The sequence below is a fragment of the Camelus dromedarius genome, chromosome 7, assembly GCF_036321535.1.
Source record: "Camelus dromedarius isolate mCamDro1 chromosome 7, mCamDro1.pat, whole genome shotgun sequence".
In the NCBI taxonomy this organism is placed as follows: domain Eukaryota; kingdom Metazoa; phylum Chordata; class Mammalia; order Artiodactyla; family Camelidae; genus Camelus; species Camelus dromedarius.
Window position 1 is genome coordinate 20289031 of NC_087442.1, and position 27930 is coordinate 20316960.

General features: G+C 36.0%; 1 protein-coding gene across 5 annotated transcripts in view; it reads left to right on the plus strand.

The window, feature by feature from the left end:
* UBE2H (ubiquitin conjugating enzyme E2 H) overlaps window positions 1-27930 on the plus strand; it is a 92360-nt gene that overhangs the window by 48901 nt on the left and 15529 nt on the right. For 4 of the 5 annotated variants that reach the window (XM_064487370.1, XM_010975652.3, XM_064487371.1 and 1 more), the window contains 4 exons: window positions 3903-3979; window positions 4575-4649; window positions 20647-20686; window positions 22004-22056. In XM_064487370.1, the coding sequence (XP_064343440.1) occupies window positions 20652-20686; window positions 22004-22056 (88 nt within the window). In that variant the 5' untranslated portion in view covers window positions 3903-3979; window positions 4575-4649; window positions 20647-20651. The remainder of the gene's footprint in view (window positions 1-3902; window positions 3980-4574; window positions 4650-20646; window positions 20687-22003; window positions 22057-27930) is intronic. The other variant, XM_031455359.2, reaches the window with a different exon arrangement.

Below are 27930 nucleotides of genomic sequence, written 5' to 3' on the forward strand. Positions count from 1 at the left end.
TGTGATTTTTATGGGTTTATTTAGCATATTTTTATCTGAATGATATCTGAAGGATATTTTATATTTCCAAGCTTTGAAAGAAAGTAATGAAGGAACTTTCTTGTGAGTTCCCACCAGTCTACTAGCCTGACCAGCACATCTCAGAAATAGATCATTATTTTTGTCACTGTATCCTGCCTTCTCATTTGCCTTCCTTGCCCTTGACTTTGCAACAGAGAGGAGAAAGAAACTCATAGCCTCTACCATAAATACACATGGTAACAGCAGTCAAGTAATTTTATATTTTTTGTGGGCAAGTCATTCATTCGTGGTGATGGAATGGCTTATTTTTAATGCAGTGTTTTTCTTTCAACTAAACTTAAATTCCTTTTTTCCATCTGATTTAGTGTCTGGACCATTCCAGGGCATAAATATAGCACAGCTTCTTCATTTTACCAACTTGGTAGAAGTTTTAAAGGTTTCATTCAGTTTACTTCTAGCTTTTCATATGAAATGGCCTATAAGAACTCTTTAATTTACAGTATAATGTGTAATTAATGACAGACCCAGTGTATCTGCATGTAGGTTGTACCAGGCGTCATGGGAAAGAGGAGGTTTGGAACATTAATTTCTAATCTCATTTTAACATGACTGTTTCGAAAGGAGACTCTTCTTTGGAAAGTAGGTAAAATAGCATGGACTAAATCCCAAACATCACAAAATGGAAGCAACCTAGATTTATTGCACCCACATTAAAGGTTAGAAAAGATATCTTCAGTTTTCTGGAAGGGACATTCATGTGCATAACTTACAATTTTAAGTGATTAATTAAGAGTAATTGCTGTAGATGAGTGTCATTCATAGCAAATTAGGTCTGTTTGATGGGGAATCTTCTACAGATTTTTGTATTGCAAAATTAGTTTATGACTTCCTGTGTTAAACTCATCTAATCCTCTCCCTTTCTCAATTATTTATTTTCCTTGCAAATTTATTTAGTTTTGTTTAATGTCTGGGATATCTTTATCTGTAGTAATACAGTATATTCATTTCACTACTTCTGGGTACCCCAAGTTGAGTAGAAACATAAGTCAGAGGAGCAGCTGAGTGGGGAGAAGACCTTAGAAAACATTAATAAATGCTAGTAGCAGCCTATTGTATAATGGCTTATAATTCATTTAACCAGTTTCCTATTGATAAATACTTAGATTATATCCATTTTTATTTAAAATGTTTATTTAATTTTTATATTAAAAAGCATAAACATATTTCTACGTACCAGGTACACAGTCTTATTTTTAGTAAACTTTTTAAAAATAGTAACATATATACAAAAAAATACACAAATCATTTTTGTAGCTCAATGATAAATGGAACAGTAAATAGCACCCTAGAAACCCCCCTCAAACTCTGTTCCAATTCACAGGTGGTAATTACTATCCTAATTTCTATCACCATAGATTTATTCACTTAGCCTGTTTGAAATGTGTGTAAATGGGATCATGTTGTGTGTGCTCTTTGGTATCTGGTTTCTTTCACTGACTAAAATACCTGTGAGACCTATCTGTGTACATGTAGCAATTCATTTTTTATTGCTGTGTAATATTCTGTTGGGTGACCTTACTATGATTTATCCTTTTTATTGTTGATGAACCTTTGGGTTGTAAATTAATTTTTGAATATTACAAATAGCTCTATTTGTGATACTCTTGTTTGTGCTGTTCTTAAACATGTGTTTTGGTGAACATAGCCATCCGTATCTCCCAGGAGTAGTGCTAATGGGCACAGAACATACATGTGTGCAGCTTTACCACATCAGTAGTTTCCAAAGTGGTTGAAACCAAATCACAGTCCCACCACAGCAGTGTCTGTTTTTTGTTTGTCTGTTTTTTTAAATAACTTCAAGAACTGAAATTTGAGTAAAAGAGCAAGTTCATTTTGAGTTTTCGAATACAGTGCTTAATTTGTCCTAAGGAATACTAATTTACACTCCACTGAATACTGAGTTTTATCTAGCTCTTTCATCTTTATCAATTAATAGTGGAAAATATCTCAGTTTTAAACTACTTTAATGAATTTATAGCTTAATTTTGCTCATTTCAGTTTTCTTAATTTCGGTGTTCTGACCTTTTCTTCCTAGTTTGTCCTTTTTTCTAACTTCTTTTTTTCCTAATTTTTTTTTTTTTTTTTTACAATATAGAAGTTTTAAATGTCTCTCTGTGTGCTTACATCTGCTAATGTGTCCCTCTGTGGTTTCTGGCTTTGGTGTCATTCACGAGAAAGCCTTCTTATCTACTTGTTTTCTTTGAGAACTTAATTGTATTTAATTTTGCTGATTGTAACTAGATTTAGCTTCTTTTTCTTTCACTAATACAAAGGAAGTTTTTTGGTTGTTTTTGTTTTAAAATAATTTAAACTTGTACCTTTAATTTATTACATTAGTGTTAGCTTTGGAATATTTTGCAGGGGGACGTCAGAGGGTGACTGGTCAGAAAAATTTAGTACACCAGAGCATACATGTATGCGTCACTTGGCCATAAGAAATAAAGCCAGTTTTCCAAGGTGGATGCTATTTGAATCCTTTCAATGAACATGTTATTAAAGTAGTTAGTTTTCATTTAGAAAAGAATGAGCTCAAATAGACTAAATGATCTTAACACTCTGGTGGATACTGCTCATGGCTCTTGAGCAAGAACTTTGCCAAAAATACACGTGGCCTCTGTCTGTTCTGTGGCCTACAGGACAGAGGATTGGAGAGCCAAATACTTAATTTTGAGCCTTTTTAAAAAAAATACTTTATTTAAGAGATCATTTAAAATTTTCTTTGGCTTTTTTCTCTTTTGTATAATAGTACATATAATTTAATTTACACTACTGTGTGAGAAAAATGAGACCAGTCTATTGTATTTGGTTGTTGTTTTTATTAAATGTTACAGTGGGATTTGAAAGCCCCCTAAAGCCCCCACCAACTAAAATTTCTATCAGTGGAGTCATTATTGGGTTAGACTACAAAACAGAGAAATAAAACAGATGGTAAACCAGCAGCTTTCTCTTCTAGATGTGGTTTGGTTTGGTTTCTATAATTGAATGTTAGTAGTTTAAAGGGGTGGGTCTCAGGACAGGTATGTTTTTGAGGAAGAGAGCACAGAAGTGTTACTGCTCTATGATTACAGCCCCAGAGCAAGTAAGAATCTAGACATCAGTCTAGGAGGATAGAGGTTTGGGAGGGAGGAAAAGAGTAGTTAAAAATAAATACTATAGACAATATTTAAAAGAAATTTTTTTTTCTGATCTTTTGCATTTGGCAGTACTAAGAGTAAGGTTGTATCACTAGTTATTTTGTATTTCTAAGCCAGGAAGAAAACTATGGGAACTTCCTTAACAAATCTATAATTTTAGGAGCACAGCATTTCAGTGTTTTCCTGAGTGCTTAAATTTGACTAAAGGGAATGCTGGATTTACGTTAAAGGATCATTGGGGTTAGGTTGACGGGGAGAGAGTACAGAGGGGAAAAAACTAAAATTAAGTGCCTATTTTTCATTTATGTATATACAGAATGCAGTCTTCACATGTTTTACATAATTAACCTGTTTAATCCTCACAGAAATTTATAAACTAGTGTTTTCCTGATTTGCAAAGGAGAACAAAGGCCCAGGGAGTAAGTTTACATTATTTCATCTAGGCTCAAACCCAGTAAAGGGCAGTTCTGGGTTTTGAATACGAGTCTCTCAATCTAAAGCTCATTCATATTCTTTGCACGAGAGTATATATTGCCTTCTAGATTACCAGAATTATTATGCATGTTTTATATTTTATTGGTTTCATATAAAATGTTGGTAACACTTTAAATGGCATGTCTTGGGGGTGCCAGCTTTAGTTCTTCTGAGTATATAAAGCCTGTGTAATTTCCTTTACCTCCATCTTAGCATTGAGAGTAAGCATGAGGTTACGATCCTGGGAGGACTCAATGAATTTGTAGTGAAATTTTATGGACCACAAGGAAGTAAGTATATGTGTTGGTATGTGTTTTTCTATTACAGTCTTTTACTCTGCTCCTTAATAGGCAATGAGAATATCAAAGCAGATGGTGATATGTGTAGTTTTTGAAAAATAAATTTAATTAAACTCTAGAACCAGTGAGGGAATCTTGCTCTTATCATAATTACCTTACATGTTTTTCTCTTTTATCTCTGTGTGACAATATTAAACGTGAATTGTAAATTCTAGGTTTTGTTATGGATGGTTTTAGGGAAGTGTTTTTTGTTGTTATTTTGGCAGGGTATGGAATAGATTGAGGTAGTAGGCTATTACTTACCAAATAAATTAATAGTGTTTAATCCTTTAAAGAATCACGCAATACTTTTATAAAGAATCATGTAAATTTGGGGGAGAAAATGAATCTTTGCAAACTCTAGATTTTTTAAAGAAAAGTTTTGTTATTGAACATAGAGTACCTACTAGTTATAAGAATTCCTGACTCTTGAAGGAATTAATTTGCAGGGTTCTCAAAAGAGATTAGAGTTTTAGCGTAACATTCAGATTCATTTTCTAATTTGAAGACATAGTTTTAATGTTCAACATTTTTACTTTTATTTCAGCACCGTATGAAGGTGGAGTTTGGAAAGTTAGAGTGGATCTTCCTGATAAATACCCTTTCAAATCACCATCTATAGGTATGTAACTGCCCAGTTCTCTCCTTAAAGAATTTTGAAATCAGAGAGAAAAAGAAGAAAAAATCATATGTTTTATGGGAGATAATTAATTGCAGAAATATTTAGTTACTTAACTGAATTTTTCCTTTTTTTCCTTTAATTAGTGACTTTGGGCGGGGGGACTTCCATAGTGTGATAGAAGATGTTTAAATCTCCCCTTTGCGTGATTGTAATAACTACAACTCTATAGATTTTTCTGTCTTTCAGGGTCAGATTAAACAGTTTTAAGACCCACTGTCCATTCAGGCTATTAGTAAAATAATAAACATCTTAACTCTCATTTTAAATGCCAGATAGTTGGAATTAATATTATATAGTGTCTATTTTAATTCTTTCATTTAAAAATCCTCTCTCTATCATGCTTTGCTTTTTTATTCACTCCACCTCTGGGTACCCTTTTTCATCCTCTTCACTTCCTGTCTTTTTAGCCTTCTAAACAGTTAAAGAAGGTAGAGTAGGAACCTCAGTGAGATTGTTTAAAGGGTCCTTTTTCCTCACCTTCATCTTCCTTCTGCCCTAATTGGTGATATTAACCTGTCACCCCCATTAAGGCTTTTAGCGACAATTTAGGTATTTTAGCAGATGCTACAGAGGTATATTTGGTTGAAGGTTGATACCTTTGTGGAATGGTAGTAACTTAGCTAACTTAAATCAACTTTTAAAAATTTCATTCTGTAGATGATTTTAAAATATTATAAAATACTGACCAATTTTAAGAAGGAAGAAGAAAATAAAATGAATATTTTATGAGTGTTCTCTGCCACACTGAACCTCATGTTCAGAATTGTCAAGAGTTCAGACATCTTGCTACTGCTGTGGGCTTGTCTTCAGAACTAATGCCAGAACTCTTGGAGTTTAGACTACCCCCTAACCCCCCAAAAAAAGGTTTGTATTTTTTTAAAAAGGTGGATTAAAGACATTCTTAGCTTTATGTTTTGATTCTAGGCCTTCACATTTCTGTCTAGGATAAATAATGTGGAAAAGTTAGAACAGACTGATTTCCAATCAAATGCCCCAGCCTGTCTGTCTGACATCTATATATGTTTGAGAGTTTTATGCTATAAAAATATTACAGAGCATCTATAATTCCTTCTTAGGCTGGGAACTCTTAGTGCTCATTTTAAGAGTAGACACAACATTGTAAACTGACTATAACTCAATTAAAAAAAAACTGGAAAAAAAAAAAAAAAAAGAATGAACTAGGAATTTCCTCTTAAGTTCCCTTAGGTGAGTTTTCTAAACTCAGTAATTGAGAAGATACTTTATAGATAACTGAATTGAAGATCTCCCCATTGCTACAAGGATCTCCAAGTTTTAGAGTTATCAAATGGTGATACAGGAAGAGTGCTGTGAGGTGCTGAGTCTTTGATACAATCCCTGAGTGTATCTGACTTAATACCTTAGTACAGTTGGCACAGCAGCCCTTTCTCAGTTCCATTCCAGTGTGGTGGAATGTAGGTTCCACTCAGTTTGTGAAGGCTTTTGTGTCATGTCGTGGTTCCCTGTCCCGTTTATCTTTTAACTTTAGGGTGTTTCTTTATGTACAGGCATTTTAAACTTGTGTGTAGTTGAGTGGTACGATCTTTAAACCTTTACAAAGAGAATGTCCAAACCATGTAAATTCATTCAATAATATTTCATAAATACCTGTTTACTTAGACTAAAAATTGGCTTGCTAGCTCTAGTTTTGTTACCCTTGATTCTTGGTCAGAAAGGAAATAGAGCCTGTTGAAATTAACAGTGAACCTGTGGACATGCAATTACTATCCTGTAGAAATGTAGTTATTTCTCAAATCTAGTCTTAACATATATTTCCAGGTAATATAATTTTACTTTGACTGTTATGATGAAACAAATACCTAAATTTCAGACATTGTTTATTAACTAATGATGTAACTGAAACCTATGTACTTTCTTCAATTAATTATGTAATATGAACTTGGTTAGGACAAATGACTACGCTCATTTAACTTCTTCATAATTTCTCCTTTGCCTTTTTGTACTTTAGAACTTGGTAATACCTGCAAGTGTGTACTATCTTCTCTTAGGGAAGTAGATCTAGTTGAAATATTTGTACAAGCTGTCCTTGTTTCCTCCAAAGGAAGATTGCATAAGAGAGTTCTATCAGTTGTGTGGGGTGACCCATTTTCAGGTCATCAACAATGTAATTACTGTTGAAGTGTGCTTTAAACATTTCGAGAGGTAGTGGCTCACTTAGAATAGGCAAGGATTCCTTTTTGAATTGTATAGATAGTTGCAGAATTGTATGGAAGGCCAAGGAGTTAAGATAAAGCCAACCTCTTTTTAAACCCTGCCTCTATAGTATCTAGGCAGGCATACCCTTCTTTCTTAAGTATTAAGATGTGCGGATTTAGATTAAGCATCTTAATACTTACGTCTTGGAATTTTAAAACATATGTATACTTTTCTGTTTAATATTAATATATTTTTTAAATGTATAAATGCTCCATATCCATAGTAGGAATGTTAAGGAAGTCCAGGTGAGTGAAAATAAAGAAAAATTAAAATGTTTCATAAGCCTATCCCTCAGTGGATATCATTATTTACATAAAGTGTATGAAAATGTACTTTAAAACATTTTTCTGTGTATATTGAAGTATATATTCAATACAATTTGACATGGTCATCTTTAGGATATACTCCAAATAGTTTCAGAGAGTTTTCAGTAGTTTCATGACTGCTTGAAGTTTAACTTAAAATGCTTTTTTAAAAACAATTTACATCTTTAAATAAGTATTTTTTTCTCCCCCAAAATAGTAATAAAGCTACCTCAGCTCCTCTTTGAAAAGAGAGAAGGAATATAAACAGGCTCCCAGGAAAGTTATGAACTTACTCTTAAAATGCTGTCATTGTTCCAAACATCTTAAGCTCATCTTTTGAGATTTTTACATTCTCTTTGTATATCACGAGTGATGGCAAATCTTGATGCTTTTAAAGCTGGATATAAATTTCTGAAATGGTTAAAGTTCATTTAATTATAGAGAATAAGATGAATTGAAAAACCAAGTAACACCAATTGGAGTGTAATATTTGAATCTTTAAGTTCTAATTTATTTGGAAGTTCAGAGTTTTATATTTTTCATTCAGAAACATTTCTGGAATGCTCGCACTGCTGCTGGGTGTGTCACCAGCTTTGTAGGTAGGAGAGTGTGATTGGTCAGTGGACTGGGTATCAGGAAAGAGTGGTTCTGGCCTCAGTTCTCCTTGGCTATTAGAATGATACGTATCTGAACTGTTGTTTCCTCTTCTAGAAATTGAGATACTGGAATTAAATGAACTCTGCATGTTTGATATTGATCTGTGTATTAAATACTCAGGATATATAATTAGGAAGGCTGTGCAGTGCCTTCACTAGTTAGGAGAAAAAATCATATATAAAATACTGCATTTGCTTTAAAAGTGACAGCATTTCATGGCCTTTGGTGGAGGGGTGGGTAGTAGTGTGAGTCAGCACCTCAATTGAGGAAGAGAGAGTATATAGAGGAGACAGGCTTTTACAAGAAAGATTGTGTTTCGTGTATTGAGAGTAATCTTTACAAAGATTCAAAGATGTGACGGTGAGCATGGGACTTTAGAAATACTCTTTCAGAACCTCGAGTGATGCCCAGCCCATGAAGTGTTGTTCTGTGCAAAGAAGTGGCTACAGAGACTACCTATTCCATGCCTCAGAATCGCAATTTTCAGCCACTTACACGTGTGTTCATCTCCTAAGAAAAAGCTTTTACCCATCAAAGGAAACAGACCTGCAGTTACTGTTCAGGGGAAATAAAGATGAGCAATTTCATACATAAATAGGGTTATGTAGAGCAATTTTTTATAAAAATTAAAAATAGCCAATAAGCATAGGATACGAAATGGTTTTATGTCTGATCCAAAGAATGCAAAATAAAAACTGAGGGACTGTATGACTTATCAAATTGACAGGTTAAATATTGTTAGCAAAGGTATTATGATATGGCTAACCTATGAGTGACTTTACTTAAATTAAGGGAGTATTCAGAGATGTGCACTAAGGTTAAATTGCAGTGTTATTTTTAAAACTTAAAACTTGGAAGCAACCTAAATGACCCAGTTGATAATAAAGTAGTTAAATTATGGTACATTTTAATGGACAGAATGTTTCACAGCTGTTACTCATGTTTTAACACCATCTTTAAAGGAACACACAGGAAAATGTCTAACATTATACAGTATATTTAAATACTATAATAAATAATATCTATAATAGTGTTTTTTCCATGCAGATTCCAAGTATGAATACCAAATTTTGGACATAATTATCCATGGCTGTTAAGGGAATTAAACATATTTTTTCTGTAGCTTCCAAATATTCTACGATAAGTTCCCTTTTTTTTTTATAAAAGTAAATATTTAAAAACATATGGCAAGTGTGTATCTTTTGAATGTGCTGTTTGCATCTTTGTCTGAGTTTCAGCTTTTCCTATCTTTTGTTCTAGAAAGCCACCAGGCTATCCCTGACCAGAATTCTCACCTGGTAACTTGCTAAGGCCCCATGCTGGACCCCATGTTTTCCACTACCCTTCTTTATTTTTTCCTTTCAGTTTTAATTATGTGTGCATGTAAGTGTACATACTGTTTCCTTTGTCTCTCTGCTTACAGTTTAGTTTACTCCATCATGGCTACTGTCTTTACACCTTTACATATAGCTATTCTCCACTCCTTTTCTTCCTTCCCCTTTTCCCTTCTGGGCTGTTAGCTCAAGCATTTCTTAACTGTGTCTTTTTTCAGTCTGATTCCCCACTTGTATTCCCCTTCTCTCCTTTTTTCTCTTCATATGAACCAAAAAGACCCCTGTTCATAGATAATAATAACAGCAATACTTTTGATAAATCTAAACTGGGGGGGCAGGGGGAATTACATCTTCTAGTAAGATACAGACCTAAAATACTAGATTTCAGGCTTTCAGCCTCTAAAGGTCTTGAAAGTACCTTGAAGTCCCTAGCACTCCAGAGAAAATGTAAAAGTTGTTGCTTAATCTTATTTTTAAGTGATTACTGGCTAGTATATTAATAGACATGAATTCTACTAATGTCAGATAGAACTATAGTGTATTTTAGAATCTTTTGTAAATAGCCTTAAGACCAGCCTGGGAACTCTCTCACCATTTATACTTTTTTTAAAATAGAAAAAACTGTTGTAAGAACCAGCTGACAAGTCTAGGAACCAACTTTTGAAATACTACCTCTGTATATCTCAATGTTAAGTGAGGAGGACCCTCATTCTCCCAGGAGCAAGCTATATGCAATGTGTCTGGACTGCAATTTGATGATACCAAAACTGAGTTGTGTAAGAGGGATGGTTGGTTGAGAACAAGATTCTGGAGAGACCACTCAATGGTTTGTTGATAGAATGGCCAGGAAAAAAAACTAAACTCATTCTGCAGTGGAATTTTGGCCAAGCACTAGCCAAACCCATTTGAGTAAAGAGAGAGAAAATAAAAGAGTCACGGACAATAACAAAAGTTAGAATGCTATATTGAGCTTTACCAATAGTCTGACCTAATTGTAAAGGCTATCATCTGAATAGGATGGTTTTGGGTCATTCTATTCTAAAGGAAACTAGACTAGATAACCTGTCAGAGTTCTTTCTAAATTTCTCAATCTGCCATTGGTTCTTAATTAAAAGATATTCTGATAATCAGTATACCATTTTCTTTTTACTTATGCTAGTGATTAAGGGAAGTGATTTAACCTTTTTCATTGATGAAATAGCAGACTCTTCTGGCATTATGCATTTTTTATTTCACTATGACCAGAAATAACTTCACAATATTTTGGAAGGGAGTTTTATAATATGGTATGACTAAACTAACTATAGGGCTTAGAATATTTACCATTTTATTTTGTGTCTTCCTAGATGGAAACATTGTACAATTACTCCCTCAGGAACTAGTGTGAGTAACTTAAGTGAGCAGTGTTTAGTCAGGGGTGGACCAGGATTTCCAGTAGAGAGGAGTGTGTCATTCATGAGAGATTTTGGATTAGTCATTTAACAAAGACCTACTTGAACTACTGAATTTCCACAAATAGAATGAATTCTTAGACTGAGGAGGCAAAATTCCATTAAGATCACTGATACACTTCTCTACTTTCATGACCTTGGGTTTAAATTTAGATTCTGTTTCAAACAGTTAAGTAATTGTTACTGTGTAGTGATCTATATCTTTTGTATATGTGCTGCTGAAGCAAGCACAATATATCTTTTGAATACCAGTAGAGAGAAACAAGGTTCTAGTAGAAAAATTTCATTAAAAAAATCTTTTTAGATAATGCATTGAGAATGTAAGCCATTGTTAAAATTTCTCTTTTTACTGGTATTCTGAAAATATAATTTTTTTCAGGGTAGATTTTTTTAAACGATTATGTCTGGCAGCTGAGGTAGAACCTGCTTTCTCAGAAAATGGATTCGTCTTATATCATTTCTTCTAATGAGCTCCACAAATACATTGGATACCAGCTGTATGCAGGGGATCATGCTAGGAATATAAAAGTGAAAAAATTGCTCTTGTGACCCTTACATTCTTGGTGGTGGGAGGGGTAGGAATAAAGCAAAATTTAAACTGTCTGATAGCTTTATGCAGAGAATTGATGTGATATAATTGACATGATCACTACCTTAGATTAGGTATTCAGGAAGGTCTTCCCTGACAAAGCAAATTTAAGCAGAAGTTTAAATGAAGAGGGAATAAAAGCCAGCCCTGATTCTCCAAGATCAGGAATGAGAGCATTTCAGGTAGAAGAAGTTGTAAAGAGACCCCAAGACAGAAGCTTAGTGTGTTCAAGGAAGAGAGATGAGGCTGGAAGGAGAGTGCGACATGGGAAGGGTCCAAGCAGTAGGCCGGGTGAGGTCCTGTAGGGCTTGGTAAGCCAGGTTGCGTTTTACTTTTAGTGTAATGGGAAAAAGTCATTACAATGTTTTAAACAGGTTCAGTCATCACTCTGCTGTTATGGGAAAAGAGTAGAGATATTAGTGGTTTGGATCAAATGGCCAAAGTTAAACTCTGGTGTATGTAGATACACATTGCTTTGAAGAAATCTAGCTATATTGAGGAAAGCATACACACAAGGCTGGTACCTAGAGGAAGATAAAAAAGGAGGCTTTGTTTTTAATTTTATTTTATTTGAATAGGAGTTTCTGTAGCATGTTTATATGCTTGTTTTAGGGAGTTGTCTAGAAAAGAGGGAAACCTTGGTGATGCCAGAGGTCAAGGGGAGGATTAGAGGAGCAGTGTGCCTTTGAGACTGTAGGAAGGGACAAGGTCAGAACACAAATAGAAGATTGGTACTTAAGAAGACCATGAACATTTGAGTGAACTCTTAAGGAAGGAGGAATGAGCACGTATGGGGGGAGGATTTTGTTGGGAAAAGTGAGGGATCCTACCAATTGGTACCCATTTTTCCAAAGAAAATGGACAGGGCTCTCGGGTCAAAGTGAGAAATGGAGGACCAAAGGGAATGGGAGATTTGCAGAATAATGGTAAAATGTTCAAGTCATTGGAGAAGGAGGAGCAAGCTACTAGAGAAAGGAGAGGGGAAAATTATAGGAGATGTTGAATCCACAAAAGTTTATAGAGCATACTTTTTAAAGTTGGTATGTTTGTTTACTTATGTCTTTCTTCCCTGCCAGCCCAATAAATACAAACTCCATGAAAGCAGTCCCTGGGTCTGTTTTATTAACAGTCCTCCCCAACTGAGGGCCTGATACATTGCCTGTTTCGTAGGAGAATATTTATTGAATGAGTTAATGAATGAATGAGTGAGTGAGTGCCTACTTAGTGGCACCCTCAAATTCAAGTATAGGGAATTGTGAATGATTGGTTTCCCCCAGTTGTAGATGGGAGTTTTGGTGGGAGAGGGCAGGAGATTTGCAGAGGATTGCTAGAAAGAGGTGATGGTAATGGCTCTTAAACATAGTAATAAGTAGTGAAAATAGAAAGGTGGTAGGTAGGAAGAGAGGGTTAGTGGATTAGAGTTCACAATTGAAAGGATTGTTTTAGGGTGAGAAGCTCTTTGACAAAGCTAGGAGACTGGTGGGTGAGTTTGCAATTTTGTAAGTGAAGCTATTTGTAGAGATGAGAAAGTTCAAGGTATATCCTGGGAGTGTGAATGAAATAGAACAGAGGAAAGATCATTGAGGAGAAGCTGAAGGAACTGAGAGGCCAGGGTGTCAGGAGTGTGGTCTGTGTAGGTGATAATGTCACTAAAAATGACAGACAGGAAGTAGTTGGTGGAGGAGAGACTTTGGAGCTGGGTGCAGAAGTTCTCAGTGATGGGAGAAGCCAGTGGTCAAAATGACCCTATCAATGAAAAACCCCTTAAAAAAAAAAAGAAAACCCCTTGTTAGCAGTCTGTAATATGTACATTCATTCAGCTTCATCTTGCTATGTAGCCAGAGTAAAAGTATCAGTTGGCTTTCATTTCCATCCCCAGGCCACCTCTAAGGGGTAACCTTGCCTTTGCTTGCTTCTATGAGATTTGTCCATTTCCTTCTTGAAGCTGGGTCATTATGTCGATTTTAATTCTGCCTTTGGCAATTCATTATTGTATAATCTTTCTATTTGCTGTATAAAAATTCCACCTACCTTGCTGTTTGGGTTAGTTCCTACTTTAACTGTAGTAGGTGACCTCTAGCTTTTAAAAGTTGGTTATTCATTCTGACATCTTCTAGGCATTAAATTCATTCCTTCCCCTTTAGGATTGGAGGTATAATGAAAACATACATCCTTAGCTTCATTTTTCTTCAAACTGAAGTTCTTTTAAAAACAAATAACAGTAATATTTTAGTTTCCTTGGAGAAGCTTGTTCACACAGTTGAAGATTTATTCATATTCTTGGTGTTGAAAATGGTTCACCAAAACCATTTTGCTGAAAGGAACTTTGGAGATTATATCATCCAGTTCCCTTATTTTAAGGATGGTAAAAATGAAGGCGGAGGATATATTACTACTGACTAGTTGCAGAGTCTGCCTTCTGGCTTCCAGTCTAGTGTTTTTTCCCTATACCAAATGGAATCGGAATGGTCTTTTGAATAATAAATATTAGAGTAATTGTATTTTCCATTTCTAGTGTGATACAGTTATATAAAAAAGACCCTAATATCCCAATAATCAAAGTATCTTCTAGTACTCTTGACAATTCCTAAAGGATTAAGAGATGAATATGTAGGGGCAGATATTTTTGTTTTTAGGATGAGGAAAGTAGATGAAATTACTTGCCTGAGCTCGTTAGCTATAGTAACATCATTGAGTGCTTACTGTGTGCCAGTTACTGGTCAAATGATGTGTGTATATTCGCTTAATCTTGATGATAGTCCTGTGATGTGTGGTTACCATTATTTAGCCTAGCTTTATGAATAAGAAATCAGAAAGGCGAAGAGATTCAGTAGCTCTAACTTGCCCAAGGCTCACAGAGTGGAACTTAGGCAGTCTGACTGGAGCCTGAGCTTTTAACCACGACTTTGTGTAATAAGTGGCAGAGATTTGAAATTGGTCTCAAGATTTCAAGTCCAATGTGTTGTGTCCATACTCTTCTGCCTCTGACCATAAAAAGAAATCCTGCCTGATTCAGTCAGTGTGGTTATATGAATGACCAGGAGAGTGAAAGATAAACTATGGAGACAGGAAAGAGATTACAATCTTCCAAAAGCAAAACTGCAGGAGAGTAGATTTAAGGTGCAGGTTTTGGTAATTTGCTAGGTTGGTAGAGGGTTATGCTGTTGAAGGATAACACTCCTCCTTCTCTGAGTTATAAATGAACTTTTCTTATCCATCCAGCCCATTCCTCAGATTCCATATTATCAGAGAGAAAGGAAGAAACAGAAAAGAGGACCCCTTGTTGAGTTTAGATCTCCTGAACACACACAGGATCAGTTCAGAAGTTCCCATGACACAGGGCAATGAGAGTGAGCTCCTTGCTTGGTTCCTCACCCAAGAAGAGACCAGCCCAGGTCCATCTCTCCTGAGTAGGAAAGGCTCAGCTCTCGGAAGAGACTTCTGCCCGGGTGCAGGCTGCCACGGCCTGGGCCTGGCTGTCTGAGGTAAGATGAAAATCTATCCCAGGGTGCACTAATGCACAAAAGCTGGCAGTAAAGCTGTCGCCAGTGAAGCTGGCAGCATCCCGACTCCTTTTTTAGCTGCAACACCCTAACTGTAATCACTTCCTGCATGCTAGGAATGGAGATCCAATTTATTGCCCTTAAAAAATTTATAGTCTGAGATACTGCTAGGGGAGATGGGACTCAACGTTTAATATATTTTTTTTTTAACAATTACGTTTATTTAAAAAAATAGAAAATTAATCAGTTTGATTCTGAATGGTCTATTTTATGTGGGCATTTGTCCTGAAGATAGACTATCAGAATAATTTAAGGTATTTACTTACTGTTTTCTCACAGGAATTCATAAGCTTGTAATTAAATTGCGTCTGCCTCAGCTGCCTCAGTCCAGGTTCATTTCAGGCCTGGGATAGCGCTGCCATTTTTGCCTTTGGTGCTTTTCACCCCTTTACCTCAGGGCAGATTTACCTTGTTTCATGAGTCACTTGTTTGACCTCTCATTGCTTCAGGATTATTCTGGGTAGGATTTCTGAATAGGTGACTGGCCCTAGGTATTTCATTCTATCCACAAATTTGAACATTAAAAATATCCCCACAGTTAAAGGAAACAGAGATGGGAAATACAATTAATTTTTGCCTCTTTTATTTACATATCAATACCAATATCAGTTATTTGAAAGTGTGTACAACTTTGTAAAGATCCCAACCCCTGCCCCAGAATTGGACACAGAAACAGGCTGAAATAAAAACCAGTTTTCAGCATGACTCGGCAAGGCACTATTTACTTTCTCTGCCCATTAGTCTATGGGTCAGGAGATTTGCTATTCTAGAGTGGTAGAATATTTGAGTGGAACAAGCAAAAGCACGGCATATTTTCCTGTTTTAATAATCTGTGCTTTTATTTTTAAAGATACATAGTTTTGCATCAAGTAAAAGCATGGTTTGGATCTTTCTCCAGAATTACAAATCTCCTGATTCCCTTCTAATAAAAGATAGAGGATAGAGGTGGTAAACTTTTTAGCTTAGCATTTGTACCTGTTGTCCCCTTTTCACAAGAGCTTGAGCCACGTCAGAGAATAATTGTCCAAAAGATTTCAAACAACGGAGCTTTGAGTTTTATCTGACCAAATCACTGTGATTTATCGTTAGAAAATGTCTGATAGTGAATAAAATCTTAAATCATGTGGATTAAAAATGACTTGCTGCTTCCACTTATCATGTTTCCATTACAAACAGTTTTCAAAATATGTTCTCTTAAAATATCTTCAAAATAGTTCCTGGTCGAATGGAAACGAGTGTTGGGAAAATTCTCTTGTTGCAGACATATTCATTAGTGTGGTGATAGCATTGCCAAAAGGAAGGAAAACATGCCAGGGCAAACACGCTCAGTCCTGAGAACGTTCCTTCTCTGAATTCCTAGCCTGTTCTTTCTTCGTCTCCTCCCCTCCTTGTCCAGAAGTTCCATTGTTGTCGTCATGATCCAGAATGTAAATGGCTTTGCCAGAAATGCTGTCCACAGCTTGTCCAAGAACAAATGTAAAGGAGATACATACGCCCCATTCCATTTATTTGCTTTGGGTATTTTTCTAACAATTGAAAAATCCTAGCATAGGAAGAGATGGTTATAGTGTGGAAATTGTTTTTTGGTAGAATTGGTCTGGCTTTGCTTGTTCCTCAAAGGCAAGGTTATAAACTGTTTCTGCCTACTTTGGAATAGTCAGCGGGTTTTGTGTCTCTTTGCAGTATTTTAGCATGTTGGTAGCTTTGTATTATATTCTCCAGAAGACTTCTGTACTGAAAGTGTGCCTTACATTTCCCCTTAGGTCCTCTATTCTCAGAGCTCTGGCTATTGTTATTAAACCCTAGATATTAGAGTTGATGGTCCTTTTACAAACAGGAAGAGTGGAGATTTTGGAGATCATATAATCCAACTATTTCTCTTCGTAGGTAAAGAAACAGAGCCACAAAAGTATAGCGACCTGCTCAAGGCCTGCAGTTAATAGAGTTGGGACTAGAAGCCAAGTTCCTATTAGTACTTTCCTCTTTCCAGTCCGGGTCTGCCCTCTGTCTCAGAGCTCAGATGGGGCTTTATATTTAGCAGGGGCACTGGGGACTGGGCTCCAACCCATTTATTGCTAGAGAATATGTTTACTAAGCCCTTTTTGGCCCTCTTTATTATGTAGTCTTGGACTCAACCAAACCAAAAGTCTAGATTTGATTGGAAACAGTGTGGAAACTATATTGATTCCAAATGTAATCTCCTTAATCTTTCAGAGACAGTTCTGATAAACATTTAAAGCTCTCTTCACCATAGCTGTTTGCTTATACCTTTGAGGTTCCCTGTGACAACAGATTATTGAAGCTTATTCTTACTGTAGGAGAGACGGCCCATTCTGTTTTCCTTGAGATCTGCCATTCCCCAGCACTGAGGTGCTGTGACCTGATTGAGCTGTTCCCTGATTAGCCTTTTTTTTTTTGGAGATAAGCCTTTTGTTAAAAACAAACAAAAAAACTTAAAGGATTTGTATGTCGATGCTCTAGCAGCAGTCTCATTGGCTTCCCACCTCCCTCAGAGTGAAAGCCAGCATCCTTAATAAGACCACAAATGCTCACCACCTCTCTGACCTCACTTCTTGTCTTCTCCATATTCATTCCACTTCAGTTTCACTAGTCTCTGTGCTGGTCTTCAAACACATCAAGCAGACTCATGATGCACGGTGCACTTGGCTGTTCATGCTTTGTACACACTCTCCCCCCAGATGCAAAATGACTCCCCCTTCACCTCCTTCAAATTGAGCCACCTTCTCAGTAAGGCTCTCCCTCCCCATCCTATTTAAAGATGCAGCTCCCACCTCAGCATTCCTATTCCAGGTCCCCTTCTTTTCTGTGTTTTCCTCCAGAAAACTTGCCATCTTCTCTTAACAGAGCACTTTTGTTTTCTAAAGAACTCTCCAGGTCATTCTTAACCTGGAGGCCGCATTGGGAACTTTTGCCATAGACAAGGTTGCTTCACTTGATATTACTTATGAGAATTCTTATCAGGGGCAGTATTTTAAGTATCAAGAACGAGTTTCAAGTTCTTAATTGTAGCTTCAAGCAAAATACGTTTTGCATAATAGAACAAGTCCCTAAATTAAACCCATATAGTAGCTAAACATTAATGTTTCCCACTCATCAGGAAGTTTCTGGGCTGTTGTAATAACAGTACATTCCTATATGTAACTAACCTTGAGGACTGCAGACTTTGTAACCTGAGGATCTTCTGACTTTTGTAACGAATTAGTATTATTTAAACAAGAGTGTTTAAGATATGAGATCTCAAATAAAATAGCTGATATTAGTGACTTCCTTAAATGGGTTTAGCACTAGATAACCTATGTATAATTAGGTCTACTTTAGAGTGATTGCTGCTATTCATAATTTTTCAATTGAAGGTTTTTTCCAACTATTAAAATTACACATTATAGAAATTTGGGAAAGTCAGAAGAATAGTAGTAGAAGAAATTATGGGAGAGTCTTTCAGAGTTGACTACTGCTGACACTTGTTTCCTTGCAGCCTTTTTCCATTGCTGTGCTCCTGCTTCTGGTATAGGAGTGGGAGTGGTTTGAAAAGGATAACAGAGAAAATATTCCCACCAAGAATTAAGTGCTATTAATAGCTGTACATGTTTGCTTCCACTTTTTTATCTGTGTGTACATACACACTTTTTTTTAAGCAGAGGAAATAATATACAAGCACATTATCTCTTTTTAGTATATGTCCTGCCAAAGCAAGCAGTATCTCTTTTTTAAAGGAATATAGTTTTACAGATAAATTCTTTGATCACCGTTTCTTGTTCTGTTCCCTTTTCCCACCATGACCTTGGCCCTGCACCCTCACTGAAGTAATTAACTCTTGTAAATTTGGTTTAAGTTGGTCCAGCACAGTTTTCTATACTTGTTACCATAGAGAATATGTAGTGTTGCTTTGTTTTAGTTTATCTAAATGGTATCATGCTATAAATACATCATTTTGTAACTGTTTTCCCCCCCTCAGCTTTGGCTGTATCCAATTTGATACATACTGACCTAGTTCACTATCTTGGCTGTGTGGGACTCCCAGTATATGGATGTACTACAAGTTGCTCCAGTCCCTTGTTGATGGGGTTGAATTTGGTTCTTGGCTTTTTTAAACAATGCTGCAACAGATATCCTTGTGAATCTTCTTGGACATGTGTGTTAGTGCTTTTCTAGGGTTACATAGAATTTTTATTCTGTTTTTTCTTCTCTTAATATTAAGACATGAAAGTTTCCATTGGCTAAGTATAATCTCTTCATAAACACATACCTTTTAAATATAGACTTTGAAACATCTTTATGGTAAAATTAGTATGAAATAGTAATTGGGCACAAGTCTTTTTGCATCAGAGTAATTTAAACATGGCATAGGCCTCTCTTGATGTTAGAGGATAAAACATTAAGCTATTTCAACACAAAAGATTAAAAAAACAAAAATTAGAAGCCTGGTTAGTACTTGGAGTGGCTAGAGCAAGTGAGACCGGAAATACCTGAGATTTCATAGTCTTAGCCTCATTTTCTAAGCTAGAGAATTTTCTTAGATTTTCAGAGATGACCACTGTCACCTCATCCTTGAGGATCCTCCTTTGATGCCACTTGTCTGCATCTTTCCTGACACCTTCCTCTCCCCAAATGTGCTACCCCTGACTGTCAGTCACCTCCTTGTGCACATTGCAGTTATTTCTTCATGTCTCTTGTCCCACTGTTCCAGTGACGTCCTCCAGAAGAGTACTATTTGGTTTTGTACCCAAAATAAACAGTGTGCCTGACACATAGGTGTTGACCAAACATATTTTGAATGAATGAAAGAGAACCTATGTGAGGTGAAGAGGTGAGGGTGGGATTGGGACATGGTGATGGGCGCTTTAGTAAAGAACTTCAATTTATTCAAAGGATGGAACAGAATGAGGAAGTTGTAAAAGGAAGTGAGGTGATAAAGATGACAAAATGACAGCTTTGAGAGTGGATCTCTGCTTTAGCATGCTGTCATTTGTTTATACACAGACTGATTAAATCACTAGTTTTAAGTTAGAAAATAAATTAATTTCTCCTTGGAATTTAAATGTCAATATATTTGTTTAAAAGTATATACATGTATATACATATATATACTTGTTTTTCTAGGAACAAATAAAAAAACTTGAATCTCTGACAGATATAGCCATCCTATGGAATTTTTTTAACTCTTTGCCTAATTTCTTGGTTGCCCCAATTTTAATCAAAACTGGGTTTCCTGGAATGAATAGACTAAAATTAAAGGAAATATTTTGGTCACTATTCTTATGAAATCATTTGTGGTTTGGAAGAGTACTTCTTTAGCATTTCAACAGCTTCATTCATGTTCTGCACACGGTATAGCAGAATGATGCCAGTAACTGAGCTACAGAAGGAGAAGTTCGAATGCAGAACCTCCACATTTAGAAGTTGAACAATAAAACTTTTGGAAGGGAAGTCATAGTAGCTTAACTTTTTATCATGGCACTAGTTATAAGCCATTTAGTACTATACATCTTCTTGGCGAGCACCTCCATAGCTCAGAAAACAGTTTCTTTTAATGACGTTTTTATATTAGAAGCCTCATTGCTCTCAGAGTTTTGCTCATTTGATTAATAGAACTCTGGTGTACTTTAAGCGACACTGTCAGGGGAGTATATTCTTACCAATAAACAAAGATCTAAAATTGAAAGTAATGAGTTACGGGTACCGTCACCTTTTCTACTACTGAAATTGTTTCCAGCACTGAAATACTTTAAAACTGGTAATTCTCTGGATACTTTTTGCTGCTAATGAACATCTCTTTTTACAGGATTCATGAATAAAATTTTCCATCCCAACATTGATGAAGCGTAAGTAACTATTTAAAAATGTTTAAAACTTAGCAGCAACCACTCTTGATTAGAGTTCATCTCTCTCTTCATTATAAAAAAAAAAAGCCTCAGTTACCTTTTTGGATTTTGTCAACAGATAGGACTGTAAGAATGGTCATTTAAACTGTGGAATTCCAGGGATATGATATTCTAAACCACTTAGTTCAGAATCTACTGTTGGACTGCTTGGGTTTTTCCATTGTCATGGATGGGTCCATCATTTCCCTTGATACCCAGCTAACATTTGTAGTATTCCGCTCTCCATTCTCTTTGTATTAGACACAATTCAGAGATATGTTTTCAGCTTACAGATTATTATTTTCAGCCCTTAAAGTATTTCTCTTGAGAGTAAAGCAAACTTGAATAAGTCGTTTGATTTCAGTTAATGAATCTTAATTGTCCCTTTCTTCTGACATTTTATTAGTGATATTTAAAAATGTGATACTAATGCCTCCCACTTTGCACTTCCAGTGCTGTTTAGAAGACATTATTTGTCCTGCAGTTTTTCTTTCTCATGCCACTAAATTTTGGTATTCACTTGCACGTACATGTGAAGTATTATGAACTGTGAGAGTAGGTTTTACATGTACATCACACCCCATTGTCCTTTAATGCTTTCCTGTATCAGTCATCCTAATGACAGAGATGTTCTCTTATGTAACCACAGTATCGTCCTCAGATTCAGGAACTGAGTATTAATGCAGTACTTTTTCATCTGCTGCCATATTCCAATTATGTACTTTTTTAGCACCTTTTTTTTTCATTTATTAAAGGATCCAGTCCAGTATCATGTATTACACTTAGTTGCCATGTTTCTTTAAACTACTTTAACCTGGAACAGTTCCTCACCTTTTTATAAAATTTTTAAAGAATAAAGACCAGTTATTGTATAGATGTCTCTCAGTTTGGGTTTGTGTGATTTTTCCTTCTTAGGTTCAGAGTCTGCGTTTAAGGTGAGAAAACCACACAGTGAGATTGTGTCCTCTTCAGGGTGTCCTGTTCAGAGGCACACGGTCTCTCTGTCCTGATTACCTGTGTTAATTCTGACCACCTGGTTAAGGTGTTGTCTGGTTTCTCTGTTGTATAGTTACGGTTTTTCCCTTTCAGTCTGTAAGAAGGCACTTAAGACCTTGTATATAGTCTGCTCCTCCTCATACTTTGCCCAACTGGGATTCTTTGGGGGTTTTTTAATATGAACTAATAAAAATATTTTTCCTGATAATAAAATTAGTTGCCAGATATATGCAACTAACTTTCTAATTTTTAAAAAAATGCCGTTCTTTCCATCTGTTTCAGGTCAGGAACTGTGTGTCTAGATGTAATTAATCAAACTTGGACAGCTCTCTATGGTGAGTTTGGCCATGGAATATTTTTTAGAGATGTTGAGACACTGCCTAAAAAAATGTTGTTTGGATTTTCTTCTCTGGTTTAAGATGTTTTGTTGGGAATGGGAAGGGCTTTTGAAGTCCTGGTGGGAAAGTTTGATCAGTGAAAGAAGTTATTTTCTCATGAGTACAAACTTCGGGTTAGCAGTGGAAGTTTACAATCATCTTGTAAGATTCTGAAATAAGGTATAGTGATACACATATGGAGACACATAAAAACATATGCAAACATTTTATATATTTGTGTATTCCAAATACATGTGTATTCCAAAGCACATTGTATACATGTTTATCTGTAATGCCTTTTAGTTTTGGAAAAACTCTTAAGAATGTCCCTGTGAAATGAGATGATATGTTAGGAGGTTTGGGGGATCATCTATTTCAAAGGTCAAAACTTCATTATGAAGCAAAGAATAATTTAGCCTTACCTTCAGTTCTGAAATTGACATCTCATCTCTTAGCAGTGAATTAACACATAAATTGAGATCAGAGAGAGAGATTGTATTAGACCTTCTCCCCATGAGCTCCCCAGTTTGGTTGGCGAGCTAAAAATACTTCTAAATATTTTTAAAGTCAATTAGGGATACAACAAATCTGTCTGTCCTCTCCACGTGTCCAAGTCCTTGGGCTTCATAGACTCTCCATGCTCTCATGCCCCTACCCCATGAAGTGTTCCCTGATGCTCCAGCTGGAAGTAATCTCTGGACATGCCTACATTTTATAGCTCTTTTTCTTGTGGCCTGCTTTTACTTTCTACCTCATGTTCGTTGTTTGCATCTACATTTTTTGTGCTACTGGATTATTTCCTGCCCTAAGGGCTGTCAGGATGCCCATCTGATTTGTATTTAAGTCCTGGCACTCCCAGCACAGTGTCTCACACCAGTGTGTGTAAGAATGAGTGGCCCAGACAACAAGCGGTTGCTGAGAGGTACGGGAGAGGGAATCACTTCAGGTCAGGGTTAACCACAGATGGCTGTCTTTCGTTGAAGAGTTACGAGAACTTTTAGTGATCTTAAGGTACTCAAGACCCCTTATTCCACCCAGTCTACGAGTCACCTTGTACTAGGATGGTGCATGAGAATCACAAAGTAAGGCTGATCACCCACAGCACACAGTTAATCCTTTTTATCCCCCTCTCCTCCTGATTCGTTCAGGAGTTATTTCCTCTGCCTGGAGTTACTCTCCCTGATCTTTGTGTGCCTGGCACCTTCTTTTCTCGTCTGAAACATGCTTCCTCAGAGAAGCCTCCTTTCCTAGCCATTCCATTTAAAATAACACCCCTCCATAGCACAGCACCCTCTTTAAAAAACCCTAAAATTTATTATTTAGCTTGTTCTATCGGATTGTAAGCTCCACAAGAGCAGGGACTTTGTCTCTTGTATAAGTGTGCATGTGTGGGCAAGTGCCTAAAACAGTGGCTAGTATGCAGTAAGGGTTCAGATATTTGTTGAATTAATGAGTGAATTGATCATGCCCAGTACTGTTATTAACATGAGCATTTTAAGGAAACAACAGCTTATGAAGAGATGAGGTGACAAGAAAGAACATATACTCTGAGATTGATTAAATGGATTCCTTTTAAGATGATGTTTTTGGTAAAAATGTCTTATGGCAGGCTGCCTGGAATATCTGATGTAATGATGTGTTTTCTTAAACTGCATTCACATTTTAGAAATATACATAAGGAAATACTGCAAGCTGGTTCCAGTTACAATAAAGTAAATTGGACTTTAGTTTAACTAATTCTTTTAGTATTGACCAGAAAAGCTTTGTGGAATAGGTTTGCTTATTTTCAAGTACTTCACGTCTCAGGACACTTTTAAAAAAATAACAGTTTTATTAAATTATAATTCACATATGTAAAATATACCATTTAGTTAGTTTTTAGTATATTCACAGTTATGTACAACCATTACCACATTGTTATCATAGAACATTTTCATCACCTCAAAAGGAAACCCTGTACCCTTTAGCTGTCGACCCCTTATCTCCGGGCCCTAGGCAACAACTAACCTACTTTTTGTTTGTATAGATTTGCCTATTCTGGACATTTCTTATAAATGGAATTATACAATACATGCACTTTTGTGACTGTTTTTTTTTTCATTTCATATGATGTTTTCAGCATCCATCAATGTTGTAGCGTGTATCAACACTTCTTTCTTTTTTTATGGCCAAATAATACTGCATTGTACAGATGTCATTTTTATCTGTCAGGTCATAATTTGGATTGTTTACACCTTTTTAGCCATTATGGATAGTACCTCTATAAATATTTGTGCACAAGTTTCTATGTAGACCTATGTTTTCATTTCTCTTGGGTATGTACCTAGGCATAGAATTGCTGGATGATATGGCAGCTTTGTTTAACCATTTGAGGAACTGACCTTTTTTCAAAGCGGTACTATTGTACATTCCCGCCAGCAGGTGTATGAGGTTCACAATAGACTTTGAAGTGAAAGGCCAACATGACTTAAGGTTTCATCACATCTATAAAATGTTAGAATATGTTCTTGTATTACCTTGCAAAGCATTTAGTAAGTAACAAGAATTAAACCACATTGGTCAAAGCGAATTTTGATTTCCATGTTACATGTGTATGAGTTACTGATAAGTGTTCATAATACAAGAGCACGGACACACAGGTAAGTTTAGGAAACCACAAAGAAAATATTTTTAGAGTGTAGTCAAAATTATACTCAGCATGGGAGAATTGTTTTGACATTTTGCTCAAACCCAAACTATTCCTCAAGAAAATTCAACATTTCTTTCATGGAAAGTTTTAGGAACAGGTAAATACAATTTATATGAATGTACTGGTAGAAAGGGTTGCTTCAAATAACCTTGAAGTTTCTTTTAGACCTATCTGATCTTGAGATATAAACTGAATTTTTATTACAAGCTTCTAAACCTGGCATCGAAGGTTAGTTCATAATTGGTGAATTTTGAATCACTCAATTTCCTGCTGATTCTTGAGAGAATTTTAGTTCAAAGGACAAAAAAATTAATTTAATATGAAACAACTAATAGGAGAAAATTGGCAAGTTAACACGAATATTCAACTGAAAAGCAGAAGGCTTAGCTTGGTAACTAAAACTTGTTCTAGCACCTCTACTATATAATATGGTAGGGAGCAGGGAGTTACTTGTGAAATTTCCTGCAATTAATTTTGCTGCAGGGCATGTACTGTGCAATAGATACTTGTATTTTTTATTATAACAGCAATTCCCAGTTGAAATCTCAGATTTATACTCATCATAACCTGATAATAAACCATGTTTATGTTTATAGCAAATTTAGTACTCTGTTCTTTACCTCCACCACCACCACCTGGAAAAAGAAAATTGATTTCTGGCAGCCCATTTGACTCATTGCTTCTGTTCTCCTCCTGTTTTCCTTTGCCAAGTGTACATGCAGTTTGTTCATTCAGAAGCTCAGAATTGGTATACTTGTAGTTTAATCACCCAGTAATTTTTAATTTTATGTTATTTAACCTTGTAAGAGAGCTAGTTATAGTGGGTAATATGGTTAATTTTGTAAAGATGTTTGTCATCAATATAAAGTTATCTATTGAGTATAAAGTTTCTATTGTTACTCTTTGTGACGTTAAAAGGAAAATAGCAGATGCCATCACAAAATTGATTCATTTTGACTTCTGGGATGATAACATCTTTTTTCTCTTCCTTTTTTTTTTTTTTTTTTTTTTTAAATGTCCCTTCCTGCTCTTCTAGACAGCAATGATAAAAGCTCTGGAAAACTTAAAATTCAGCCAAGGGGATCTAGATTTCAGTTTCAGAAGCAACTGTAATTTTAAAGGCTGATGAAAGGAAAGTTCATCAAGCCATAGGTAGCTTTATAAGATCCCCTTCTGTTTTCCTCTTTACTCTGAAATATAGTTTATCCATAGTTGTGTTTTCAGCCCACACTCCTGGAAACACCTTCACTGCAATGCACCTTCAGTTTCCCTGCTGCCCTTCTGGGCCACACATAACTCGACCCTCGCAAATTGTGCTTCTCTTGCCAGTCATTCTACTCATTTCTCGACTGACTCTGTAAATTACCTATTTTGTGGATTAAGTTGTGGACAAGTAATGTGGAAGACAATTTTCTTATGAAATTGAGCAGTTTATAATTTTATTCTCACCCTTAGGGTTGCTAGCCAATGGAGTGGATACTCCTCTTATTTTGCCGGTGAGAAAAATCAACATTTTGGAAATTACTTCCCCTCAAGTCATCTGAGGAGTCAATAACAGACAAATGAACTTGACTGCAACAAAAGGAATGCTTCAGGGACTTTGAGATTAGAATTAGACAAGAGAAGCTGCTTTTTTTTTTTTTTTTTTTTTTTACTAGGCATTCAGAAACATTTTAAGTCATAAACTCATTTAATAGTACTGTGGCCTAATGATTTTAAGCTGCTACATGAATTTAGGCCTCTCCATGTTGGAAATAAGTTGTTATTACGTCCCTCTTTTTAGTTAGATAGCCAGTGAATCTTTCTAAACAATTCAAATTTTGGCTGAGGGTAACTATATCTTAAAATAATGCTTTATGTTGATTAGTGTTTGCTAGCAATGTTTCTAGACATTTTAGTGTAGTTATACAGACAAGAGATACATTTATCTGCATGGATGATTGATTGGCCAACAACTAATGTTGAACAGGCTTGAGAACTCAGTATTGATCCATCCATGTTGGAATCTCACAAACATCATCCTACTTTTGGAACAGCTGGATGTCATTATGAGTCTCCTAGACAGAGGCCAGGTAGAGCAGTTTCTTTCTAGTACTATGGGAGAAATAGCTGTAGTAGATAAAGAAGAAATACGCTGAGTTTTAGATTTAATGATTTCAACAGTGCTTGCTAGCTCCGTGATCCACCTCCTTTGTCTGCTTTTAGATATTCAGATTTGGTGTTGGTACATGGCCCAAGAGTTTAATTAGCTGTACACAGAAAAATGGAGACTTCCTGGGTTGAACAACTTAGTGGAAATTCATTAAAAACACCAAATTCACATTCACTGGTGTTCAGCACTAGAACCGTGGAGTGGTTCAGGCCTTGTGGCTTGTGGGATGTGAACCAGGGTATGGCCCTGAAGGACAGCCACAGCTGTGTTCTTCTTTCTTTGGAGCTGTAGTTTCAGGGCTCAGTTGTGATTATATGGATTTGTTTTCTCTTCGTTTGTTTGTGATCACTGTATATAAGTAAAGCCTTTCCCCCAAGCATGGCCACTTATTTTATAATTGCATCTTGTTTTTTTCTGACATTAAAGACAAACTAAATTATTGTCTAGTAATATAAAACTTTAATAATGAGTTTTAGTATGACTGTAAGAATACCCAACTAGTTAATTATACATTAACTGCCCTCATTTCTAGAAGGATAATAACAAATCCTATTACTATGATTTAGCTTGCACTTTTTTAAGGCAGTCAGGATCATACCAGGTTTAAACTAGGATGAATGACCTCTAAAGTACACCTAAGTAAGGTGGGAAGCGTTTTGAGATTGACATGGCAAACGTTTTTGATGTACAAGAGCCTGTTTTCTTCATTCTGATCGGTGTAGTAGCATTCATTTCCTCTTGCAGATCTCTACAGTTTAAATACATTGGGAGGAGGGAGTTGCAATTAGGCAGTGGGTGAGAGAGGATTTTCTCAGTAAGTGGAATTCTTTAAAATGTTCTGTGTTCTGAAACTACACACCTCTGATAGGTGACCTGGTGATCTGGCACTTCAAGGTATGTATCTGGTATTCCTCCAGGCTTTAGTACCCTGTGTCTTTCACAGTCCTCCTTCCTACATATAAAACAGGAATACCTGTTTTTAGCTTGGAAT